The following is an 11,548-nucleotide window of genomic DNA, read 5'->3' on the forward strand; positions in this document are numbered from 1 at the left end:
TGGCATTCCTTTGTTTCTAATACAAAGTATAGTTTTTTCTTTCTTTTTTGTTTTCTTCCCCTTTTCAGGTAGCAAAGTCTGGGGGGAAGCAGGGGTTATCTATTCTTTGATGAGTAAACTATGGAAAACAATAATTATACTGCTGTGGCTACTGTGTTTCTGACATAGGTCTATGTGTTACATGTTTTTCTCTTATACATACCAGTCATTTTGACAATGTCATCCAGTATATATGTTTAAAAATACATTCTGGAAGTAGTTGCCTGAAGTACCAGCTCTTAGTACTTTTTTTTTTAGTTATTGATTAACAGGGCATATTTTCTCTAGTCAGTGAATGATCTGTTACTCCACACAGAACGTTTTTTCTAGCTATGTATTTTCTGCCGTGGTAGATACTTGATATTTGCCAAGTCACTGTGGCAAAACCTAGTATAGTTATATGAAGTGCATAGGCCTGCCTCTCCAGTGTGACTGGTGATCTTAATTATCTGTTTCAGAATACCTGATTTGAAACACTTGAAAATGAAGACCAGTTCTAAAGCTGTGTGACTTTTAAAAAAATTTGCTCTTTTTCTATTCTAAATTGGCAATTGTAATAGCAATTTTTATTACACAAACACATTTTCACAACAATTCTAACAGAGACCTTGAACCTTGAATTGCATTTGGTCTTAATTGTCATTCAAGAAAAAGAAGATCAGTGCTGTCAAATACAGGAAACCTTCCTTCTAGATGGCATTCAGAAACATTTTGCAGCCCTGTCAGTTAAAAAGTTTCATCCTCTATGCTTACAAATGTGATAAGGTAATAATTTATTAGAACTTATTTCAATGAAACAAAATCACTGAAGGGAAGAAAAGGGGATCTTATCTTTCTAAATTGCCTAGTGATGTGTAGAAACTCATTCCTGAAATCTGTAAGTTTTTTTCAGGTCACTTATTTATTATGCAGGCATGCTTTTTGCTTCACGAAGCTTCTGTTGCCTTGGCATTAGAACATACCAACTACGAACAGATTTGCTTTCCAGATCCATCAAACTTTCAGCCTCTGCAGTAAGTATTCCTTCAACTTCATAAATAAAACTATTTCATGCAATATTTAGAGATGCACTAATTTTGCAGAGTTGCCAATATATATGCATTAGCTGTGTTTTCTTTATTTCTTGTTACATTGATCCAAACATTTGATATCAAGAACAAAACAAGATATTTGAATCAGTGAAATATTTAACCACGCTAGCATATCAGAATTTGGCGATTATTGCTTTGTGTATCCTTTTCAGTCTTTAAAGGCACATCTAGCACGTATCAGACCAGGAGGATTGCCTAATTGTTAGGGCACTAGAGCTTGAATACAGGAGACAGGTTCAATCCCAGCTTTATCACAGACTTTTGGTAAGTCAGTTAAGTTCTTTGTATCTCAGTTTTCTTTTAATGAAACGAGAGTAGTGGTGCTTCTTGATGCTGCAATAACAAGGGGCATTTTAACTCAAACTTAATTTTATACAGAATCTTCTCAATTTCCCAGCTTAACTGCTTGTAAGATTGTGTAACTTTATTTCAAGTCTTCCAGTTCTGTTCAGAGAAAACAGAGCTTTGCAACATGGTAGGTGGTTGGAGGTCACACTCTGCATTGCATATAGAACACTGGAATGTAAATTGTGTCCCGAGGTCAGAACAGTAGTTCATCTAGTGAGCAGCTTGGGACAACCAAGGCACATGTCAGATCCTTCAAAACAGATGTTCAAACCATTATACTGGACAGTTGTAGCATATTTTGCCCATATGAAAAGTTTCTTTTAGCGTCCAAGCTACTGAAGGTCAGCTTTTGCCTGTGTCAGTTTTTCATATGCTGTAAGTATTTGTATTCTATTTAATGGAGCTGGATATTCTCACTAAACGTGCTGAAATTTAATCCTGTTTTTTTTTTTTAATTTTCTTAAGATCTTGGCTTCAGTTGTAGCTTTTGACATTGAATTCCACAATTTAATTATGCACCATGTAAAAGTTTTTGCTTCTATCATTATTAAACATATTGCCATTCAATTTAATCACAAGTTTCTTTGTATTAGGAAGAAAGATTAACACAAGCTTAGGGCTTGATGAGGACATACCTCTCCTGCTTAACACCGATCTTAAACTCTTGGAAATCCTAGCCCTGCACCTAGAAATGGCTTGAAGATTATCAAGTGATGACATAATTGGGCTAAACCAAAAAAGAGTCTTAAGAATTCTCATGGCCTTCTGGAAGAAAGAATGCTACTTAAAGTATCACTTAAAAATGTCAGTTAATTGGTTGGCTTTCTCAAAGTAATAAGATGGACCTGAACCCCACTGTAAGCTGAATCTGTGAAAACCTGAAAACTAATGCAGGTCCAGCTATTCTGTTTTAAAACTAGTTTCAAGGCACAAGACAAAATAAATAGGAAGACTTGAATCATTAAATATTTAAACTTAAAATAGTATGAGAGCTGTAAGGTGAAGGCTTATTTTACTTGTCAATACATTTTTAGCTAGGGAAGGTTACTTAATGCAGTTAAGATTTACATTATAGCTAATTATAAAAGTTCTACAGTTGATAAGCCTTTAGCTTTTAGCAAATTGAAACAATTTCAAGAAGAGCTGGTCAATAGAACAAATTTGCCCACGGCAGCATACGGAATTCTCATTATTAACTGGAAAGATTCAAGGTGAGACGTCTTATTCCTTGTAGTACAAGAAGTAGCCTAGCATGTGAAAAAAAAATGTGTGTGTGGGGCTCAGTCTAAGTAGTACCTGTGTTATTTGTATTTATATAGTACAGTCAAATATTAATCATATTTCCAAGACATGCACTGTAAAATTTGATTCATCTTCTAAACCATGTGTGTGTTTTTAAACAGATGCAGTACAGATTACCTAGTCAGAACTCCCTCTTAACTATGGTGTATGTTCTGTGTCAGGAAGTACAACTTCACCTGTCTAGTTATCTTAATGGTTTTCTTCCTGAGGACAAATAAAAGGTGTCCTGTGCTTGATTTCTCAGATGTTTGTGTCTCATAGATGAGGTCAGAATCATATCTGTAGAGAAGACATATGAGCAGAGAAGTATCTGTTTAATTTTATAGCTTCCCATTCTTCAAATCATTATGTATATGGTAGCTTCATTACTGTAAACAGGTTGAGTGCAAACATGTGCCTGCATAATATTTCTACTATGAGTCATTCCCATTGATTCAAATTTGAATCCTGGAGTGCAATGTTAATGCAGACATTTTCTTCTCAGAGTATGGTAGCTAGAGTATGGTTTTTGAATCTTTCAGACAATAACAATAACTAGCAGTGGTAAAAATCACTAAAATCAGAGATCTGACTCAAAGAAACAGGAGTGTCTGGAGTACTGAGGGACTATGTAATTCCTATGGGTTTTTTTTCCAGTATCAAGCTGGTTTACAAAGATAGAAATGGGCTTGCACTTTTTTTGTTTGCACATAGAAATAAATCTGCTTTTTTCCCCTAACTTTCTTTTCTCTTTTTAGCTTAAAAATACCACAACTATCAATAAGTTTTTCTCTGCTTTTATAGAGAGTACTCATTGAAAGTCTATTCTAAAGCAGTTTTCCAAGACCTTAATTGAAGGTCTGCATATACAGCAAAAAGATGTTCTAATGTGGTTTTGCTGTGTTGTAAGTAAATACTTTAAAGTTTTAAAAGTCTGAACGAAAATAGGAAATGTCTGTGCTATTTTCCTCTTACCCATCAATTTAACAAATAAAATTACATAGAAAATGCATGCTTTCCAAAGTGGATTGAGCAGAAATTGGGCTAGAAATAACACAGTCTTTAAGTTGTTAGTATATCATAGGCAAGAAAAAGAAATTTTTTTTTTCTTTTTAGGTGATCTTTTAAAGCTATTGAGCTAAATTATGCCCCTGCTCCATCCTTGCTGAAAGTTCAGTGGTTTTAGATAATGATGAATGAGAATTTAGGACATTTTTGTGTATTTTCTTGTTAGTCTGAATTCAAGCTATTATAGAAGCTTTAATGAAAGAACATGCCTACAATTTTGTGTAACTACTGAATTCAGCTGGCAATGGTATATTTGAGAAAGCATGGAGGAGGATTTGTCATGCAGAATCCAACAATATAGTACTTTGTCTTTCTTAACAAAACCCTTCTGTCTGTATATTTTGATCTTGCAGACAATGGCCTTCAGACACGAAAACACAAGACGAATTGAAGGCCTTGATAGCAATGTGTGGTAAGAAAAAGGAAAATATCTGCAATTTTCAGAAAATATCTTTGGCCGGTATATTTTCTTTCCAAATTGATAATTATTGCCCATAAGAAGGTACATAGCACTTGCTATCTCTGCTGAAATATATTTGGCACCTACTTAGAAGCAATGAACCAAATTCTGTTAAAGGTGTGAATTAATTCTTATTTTTGAGCTTTAAATATTACGCTTGGGCTTCTCTTCATCTAGTAAATCACGTAAGACAAGTATAACTCTTGGGCATGGTAGTATGGCTGACTTTCAAATTTAAATGTTAATTTTGTTGAGTAATGTATTTCAATTACACTTGATTTGTGTTTACCAAATGAGTCAGATTTCTTTTTAAAGCCATTATACTTGTCTTTATAATTTAGCTCATTAATTTTAATACACTTTTTTCTAGGTATTAAATTGGTCTCAAAGCAATATTGCCATCACTGGTAAATACGGGATTTTATTAGTTGGTGAAAACACTATTTTGGGCTTACATCAGTTGTATGTATATATGTACACAAGGTGTTTTGGTTATCCAGCCTCAAACTTATTTTTAGAAATTTGTATTAATTTTTGACAGAACTGTGATGCTATGTGTTTTTTTTCGGTTTTGTTTGGTGTTTTGTGGTTGGTGGTTTTTTTTTTTTTTTAAACTCTTGTTAACATTTGGGTACTGAGGAAAGGGTAAAATGCAAAGCTTACCTGTGAAGGGAGGAAAAAAAAATTTGTTCAAGAATCCTAACGTTTGTGTCTGGCAGGCTACTAGGAACAGTTAATGAACAGCCTGAAACAGTCTGTTGCCTAAAATCACAAAAAAAAATTTATAGCACTCTGAGGTGACTGGATAGTTTAAATGACACTTTCACTTGACAGAATCTAGCCTTTAAATCATTTAATGTGCCTGTTCTAATTAGGTCTACTTCATTTTGCAAAGAGGATAGTGTTCCATTTCTGCCCATATCCAGAGTTACTGTGTGTTTGTGTGTGCGCGCACATCTGAGCACAGTTCTGCTGGCAGAAAAATTATCCTGTGGATGCAGAAAGTCAACCTTTTATTGGGTTCCTTCTGACTCCTGTGGTTACTTACTATTCTCTCAGCCCCCACCTCTCCATGTGAGCACTCTACTTAAACCTGTTTCCACTGCTGTGAATTTGGCAAAATGACATACTTTTTTTGCCTTTTAATGTTAATGAAGGAAAAGATAATTTTATCTGGTATGTTAACTTTAAGATGTTTTTTCCCTTTAGGGTTGAATTTACAAAGGTGGCAGCAGATCCCTCAATTGTTAATCTTGGTCAAGGCCTTCCTGATATATCCCCTCCCAGCTATGTTAAAGAAGAGCTGGCAAAGGCAGCGGCAGTTGACAGACTGAACCAGTACACACGAGGCTTTGTAAGTACTGTGGAACTTGAGGACCCAAGTTCAGTGGAGAACATGCCACAGGGAAAAAAATTGACTTTGCTTTAAATTAGTTTTATCTGTAGGTCATACTGTTATGTCCCAAATTAAGTTGATCTAGTACTGTTACTAATGAACATCCTCTATGTAGGCTTCTTCACAGCAGAATCCTTCAGCAAGAGCAAAATGGTAGAGCACATGTGGGACAGATGGTTTTTGAAGAGTCAATTCACAGTTTAAAGCATGTAAATTATACATTTACCTCCGATTTGGTCAGTGTAAACATGAATTAGATAGGATAATGGTAGAATGAGAAAGAAATGCTTGATACCAGTTGAGACAGCACCTCTAGGATCAAGAAAAGATTCACCCATATCATTTAGTAGATTTCAGAGATTAGGAAGTGATGAAAACGGTAAGTTTTTGCCCCTAGAAGATAGTCACTATCCATTCTGTAAGTTGGTTTGTAGAGTTTATGTCTTGAGCTGGGGGTGTGTGTGTGGCATTTATCATTGTCCAAGGCAGGATACTGAAGTGGACTATTACTGTTTTAGTATGACCACTTCCTTGTTTGGTTTGTCTTTCTTATATTTTGTGGTAAAGATAAACTATATTGCCCAACTGAGAATCATGTGTCAGGATTGCTACAAGACCCTACAGTGTCTCTCTAGTATTTTTCTAGATGACCACGTTATGCAACAGCGATGGAAAAACATTGTATAGACTGGTAGGCCAGCAATTGCTTTGGTAGCTGTGGCATCATTGTGTAATATATATTCCAACATAACTTTTTGCCTATTCTCTGAGAATCTGCATGCATTAGAACTGATGGGGAGCAGCAGTGGCCAGCAGCTTCCTAAAGGAGAAGCTATCAGAGTGAGCAGGGGTAGGCCTCACCAGCCAGGGCCCAGTCTCACTGAGCAAGGCAGGCCCAGAGATGGTGGCTGAGGTCAGCCCAGATCACCAGGCAAGCCTGTGGTGGTGAGGTGGGCCCGAGGTCAAGCCAGGAAGTCAATCTACAGGTCAGGCCCGGCAATGCTAACCACGGTTAGACGTACCCAGTGATCACTGGGCAGGTCCATGGTGACGAGGCTGGTCTAAGGTCAAGCTACAGAATTGGTCTACAGGTACAGGCCGTGATCAACAGGGTCTATGGCCAGGTACAGGCATGGCTGTAACTGAATTGCAGACCAGCAACCCTACTGCATAGCACTTAAATGGAGCCCCTGGACCAGGGGCACAGCTCTGGGTGGAGGCCCCAGGTGAAGCTGGTCAGGGCCATTAAAGCCTATTAGGGCACTCAGGGCCCTGGCAAGAACTGAAAAAAGAAAAAAAAAAATCCCCAGTGAATGTAGCCTCATTACCATCCTTCTTTGGGTCACTTTGTTTAATCACCTTTAGTTGTGTGCAGAGTCTCTGCAAGAAAAAAAAAATATATATATGTATAACTTGAAAGTATAAAGCAATTGTTTAGTGGCAGACACACACAAAAGATGGGTGGGATTTAGTGAACTTCTGGGAAAAGCATTAGTATGTTCATCAGCCACAATAAGATACTTGAAAAGTCATTGCTCACCAGGCAGACAAGGTTTTGGAGGAGCCTTGGCACAGGGGGAAAGGCTACAGAGAGAATGGGCTACAGTCTACCTTCTGGCAAATATTCACAGACTGATTCTCTAAAATAATTTGCAAATCAAGCATAAATATAATTTTCCCAATGCATGCAATTATTCAATATTTACTTCTTTCACTTTGTTCTTTATTTCTAAATAGTTTGATAATTCACATGATAACTATGAATGTTTGTAGATACATTATACTGTAGGTAGTAATTAAAGAGGAACTTTTATCAATATTCCCATTTTCAGCCTTTGCACTTCCTCTACAAACTTCTGCAGTGCTAAGGTTTTTGAGCACAAATACTTGTGGTAGCAAATATAGGAGGGATGAGTATGAATGATGCACATCCATTTGATAATTGAGACATTTTCTCAGCTCTCTGCAAGCGCTTGGACCTCTCATTGACTGTAGGGCTATGGCCTGTAGAGTGACCTAATGTGACTCGGGTGGTGCAGCATTCCTGTGTAGCTGACACACTCATGGCAAGAAATGGCCGTCATTTGAATCAACAATGACTTGTAAGCCTTAATTTATGGTAATGTTCTTGTTTACAGAAGGGTTCATGATTTTATGCCTTGTGTGTAGAGGTACAATGTTCAATATTTTAGAGAAGGATTTTTGTTACATAGTTGCATTTTCTCAAAAGCTGCTTTCTATTTCTACCAAGTATCCAAAAATAAGAAAGATTTTCACAGCAGGAAACCTGTAGTCTTCCTAAGTAAACAGAATTGTGCCTTCTTATTTCCATATTGTGTATGACCTTTGTTGCATGCTTGTTTTCTTGTTCTCTGCACATTTTGAGAAGAGTGTGTTAACCCCCTGTCCCCATAGGGAACACAAATGGTGAATGGTGCTCTGAGATTTGGGATATGATTATATTATTCTGATCACAAGTGCTGTTTACCAGCAGTATACAAACAGAATAAAAAGATTGCACCAAATAATTTTTATTTGAAAGATAAGGAAAGAAATAGAAGGAGCTTCAGATGGAAATATGGGCAGGTGGGAAAGAGACTCTAAAGGGGGTGAGGATGAATTGTTGTCAGAGTATTCCCTTCTCTCCTCCTGTCTCTTGTCCTAGTGCTCCTGTAGGCTACCTGGAGCTATCCTGAGATGTGATAATAAGATAGAAGTTAAAAAGCATCAGATATACAAAAAGAATTTCCTAGTAGATACGAATAAATTGAAACCACTTCTCTTCCCTAATGGGCAAAAACTTTAAACCATGCTACCTGTTAACAGCCATTAATACTGAGGGCTCATCTCGTATTTTTCTATTTCTAAAATGTATTATTTTGATATATGTGGAAAAAAACCCCAAACATAGGCTTTGTACGTTGTCAGGAACACATGAACCAGTTGCATTTGTTTGCTTTAAACAGGGCCATCCGTCGCTGGTGAAAGCCTTGTCTCAAGTGTACGAGAGAGTTTGTGGAAGAAGGATTGATCCTCTCACAGATATCCTGGTGACCGTGGGAGCTTATGGATCTCTCTTTAGTACAATACAGGCATTAATTCAAGAGGGAGACGAAGTAAGTTTTTATTTGAAATATTCACGTATACTCACTAAAATGAGAATTTCCCTGTTTTTTATTCATCCACTTTTAAATGTAAGTTAATGTTGGGGCTTCTTTCTGATCTCCATTAATTTGATTTGTTACAGTTGTACATCTGACTTACAGTTTCAGAAGCTGTGATCAGGAGACTATCCTTCGGATGTCTTCCTATCATTCACCAACTTACAAACTCCATTCTTTCATATTTACGGTACCTGTAGCAGTTTCTTTATCACTATTACTGTTAGGTGACACAATACACACTGATTTCTTATTTGAGAAAACTTGTGGGCTGTTGTCTGCAACAGAAGATAAGGGTGACGCAAAGTATTGTTCGTGTTTGAATAACCATTGTGTATCAAGTTCTGTTTTGGACCATTGCATGGTAGCAGCATAGGTAGCAGAAAAGCATAAAAGTCCTTTAAAGAAAGGATTGGTCGTTTACTGTACTAGCTGTGATGATTCATCCCTTGCCTACTGATGTCTGCCTTTTTGACAATGATATTAAAACTAATTTTGGGGGAATATTTGTTTGTATCTGTAGTGGACAAGAACTTTTTGTGTTGTCATGCATTTTGCTTTCAGTGTTTTGTTGGTTTCGCTTGTATAATTTATTCTCATCTGTATCTTTTCTTTTTTTCTGTTGCGGTGATACTCACTTCTCTTTTTTTGAACAGTTCTCTGCTATTAGCCTTTGTTTGGTGTTTTTTTTGTTTTCCTGTTGTCTAGCCTCTACGCAATTTTCCTTGAATTTGTCCTCTTTTTCTACCTGAAAATTTTCTCCTGATAGAATTTGAGGACTTAAGCCATTCTTCTGAGATTTCTAGATACTTGGAAATCCTGGAATTTCATGGACAGAATTAGGGCAGCTGTGCTGTGGTTCAACAATCTGCTGTTGCTATCTCCCATCTTTGCATCTTTGCCTTGCACCTTCAAATCTGTGTGCAGGACCCAAACATTCCTAATATTGTATCTTAATAATTGTAATGTGTAACTATAGAAGAACAGCCTCTGTGTGTTGTCAAAAATGAGTAGTGCTTATCATAGACTGAGGACATTGTTATATGATGTTCTAAAAGGAGGAACATTCTGTAATGTTCAGGATGGAGATCAGGATGGAGTGCCAGAAACATTATCAAGTTATACCACCAAAGTAAATCTGGAAATATGATGGTATCATGCACGGTAAATTCTCTGTTTCTGATACTGATGATTGTAATTTCAGGTAATAATAATAGAGCCATTTTATGACTGTTATGAACCAATGGTAAAGATGGCGGGTGCAAAGCCTGTTTTTATCCCACTGAGATATGTGAGTAGCTTTTTAAAAATTACTTATCATATAAAGTTTCTCATCCATACTCAATACAGTTTGATGAACACCTTCTAGGCAATGCTTTTCTGTGTAGTTTTTCATAATATCCAATTATATAAAAATGAGATAGATTGCTATAGTGTAAGTCTGAGACAATGATAATCCAAAGCAGATAGAATATTTTATTAGTGTTGGAGAAGGTGGGACAACGTTTCTCATTTACTTTAATTTGTGCATTCTGAAAGCTGATCAAAATTCCTTTTTTGGATGTCATCAGAGAATGTTTTCAGTGCAATGAAGAGTAGGAGGATCACATATCACTGCAATTTCTGTATCTGCTGGTTTTCAAAAGATTTGGTTTCTGATCCCTTCAGCAACTCATACAATGACAGAATATAATTTCTTTTCCAAAATCTGCTTACTAAATAAGGAGCGATCATGCAGTAGACATATTTGCTATACATATGAGAATTACTGTTTCCTTTGTTGGTAAAAAGGAATAATTTTGGTATGGGTTAATTTTCAAATTGGCACTGCTGGCATTATGCTGGCAGCTTGCAAGGATTGTTCTGGATGCTAAGTGTTAATCCTGTTATCATTACCTTTGGTGACTGGCAGCCTTGCGTAGGGAGGGCTGAGGGGCTCTTTAGGCAGGACTGTTGCATGAACACCATGAAATCAGAACAACTCAGAGTGACAAAATCTCCAGGACTGCAGTGGGACTAGGTGAGACTGTTCCTCTGGGTGCCCTCCTTCTAGGGACGTTTTGAATGACAGGGTTCCTCCAAGTATTTTCTGTTTCACACCCTCATTTTTGGTCTGGCCCTCTCCCAGTAATGTGTAGGTGTCAGAAAGTTAGTGTGGCTGTGCTCTTTGTTCTCTGTAGCAACTGGCCCAAACTTCTGTTGTCCTTGTGTAATACCACAGCAACTCCAGAGCCTCAGATTTTTAACTGTTTGGCCATTTTCATATGGACAAGGAGGAGGAAAAGACCTTGAATCTCTCCAGTGATGATCAATCTTTCCAGGCAGGCATGCACACACTTCTAAGTGTCTGGGAAGGCCAGAAACTCTCCTGTCATGTGACTTGTCTTCCTGCATTACACACTGTTATAATCAGCATTGTGTAACCAGATCCTGGAAACTAGTTCCTGGGGAGACTTTAAGACAGACAGTGACCAGGAGAGGACAGCCACTGTTACAAGAATTTACCTTGCTTTTAGCCTCCCTGCCTGTTCCTAGAAGTGCCTTCTCCCAGGAGAGCAGGACAGATTGGATAGGTTGTCAAGTATGGTTATGAAAGTGTCTGAGGGTGATAAGTTGGGCATCTCTGTTTAGACTGTAACATGTTGTATTCAAGTAATGCATAAATTTTTTGATTTTTTTTTTTTTTTTTTAAAAAAAAGTGGAA

The 11,548-nt window shown here is 37.1% G+C and overlaps 1 protein-coding gene across 1 annotated transcript in view; it reads left to right on the forward strand.

The window, feature by feature from the left end:
* The first annotated feature begins 953 nt into the window (after positions 1-953).
* The window catches only part of CCBL2 (cysteine conjugate-beta lyase 2), a 19,578-nt gene continuing 8,983 nt past the window's right edge, over positions 954-11,548 (forward strand). Inside the window, exons 1-6 of the mRNA XM_009578703.1 lie at positions 954-1,052; positions 4,181-4,239; positions 5,497-5,641; positions 8,650-8,799; positions 10,049-10,142; positions 11,530-11,548. The exon at positions 11,530-11,548 is cut by the window's right edge and continues 91 nt beyond it. Of these exons, the coding sequence (XP_009576998.1) occupies positions 954-1,052; positions 4,181-4,239; positions 5,497-5,641; positions 8,650-8,799; positions 10,049-10,142; positions 11,530-11,548 (566 nt within the window). The remainder of the gene's footprint in view (positions 1,053-4,180; positions 4,240-5,496; positions 5,642-8,649; positions 8,800-10,048; positions 10,143-11,529) is intronic.

This window comes from Fulmarus glacialis, unplaced genomic scaffold, assembly GCF_000690835.1.
Source record: "Fulmarus glacialis isolate BGI_N327 unplaced genomic scaffold, ASM69083v1 scaffold6395, whole genome shotgun sequence".
Lineage (NCBI taxonomy): Eukaryota > Metazoa > Chordata > Aves > Procellariiformes > Procellariidae > Fulmarus > Fulmarus glacialis.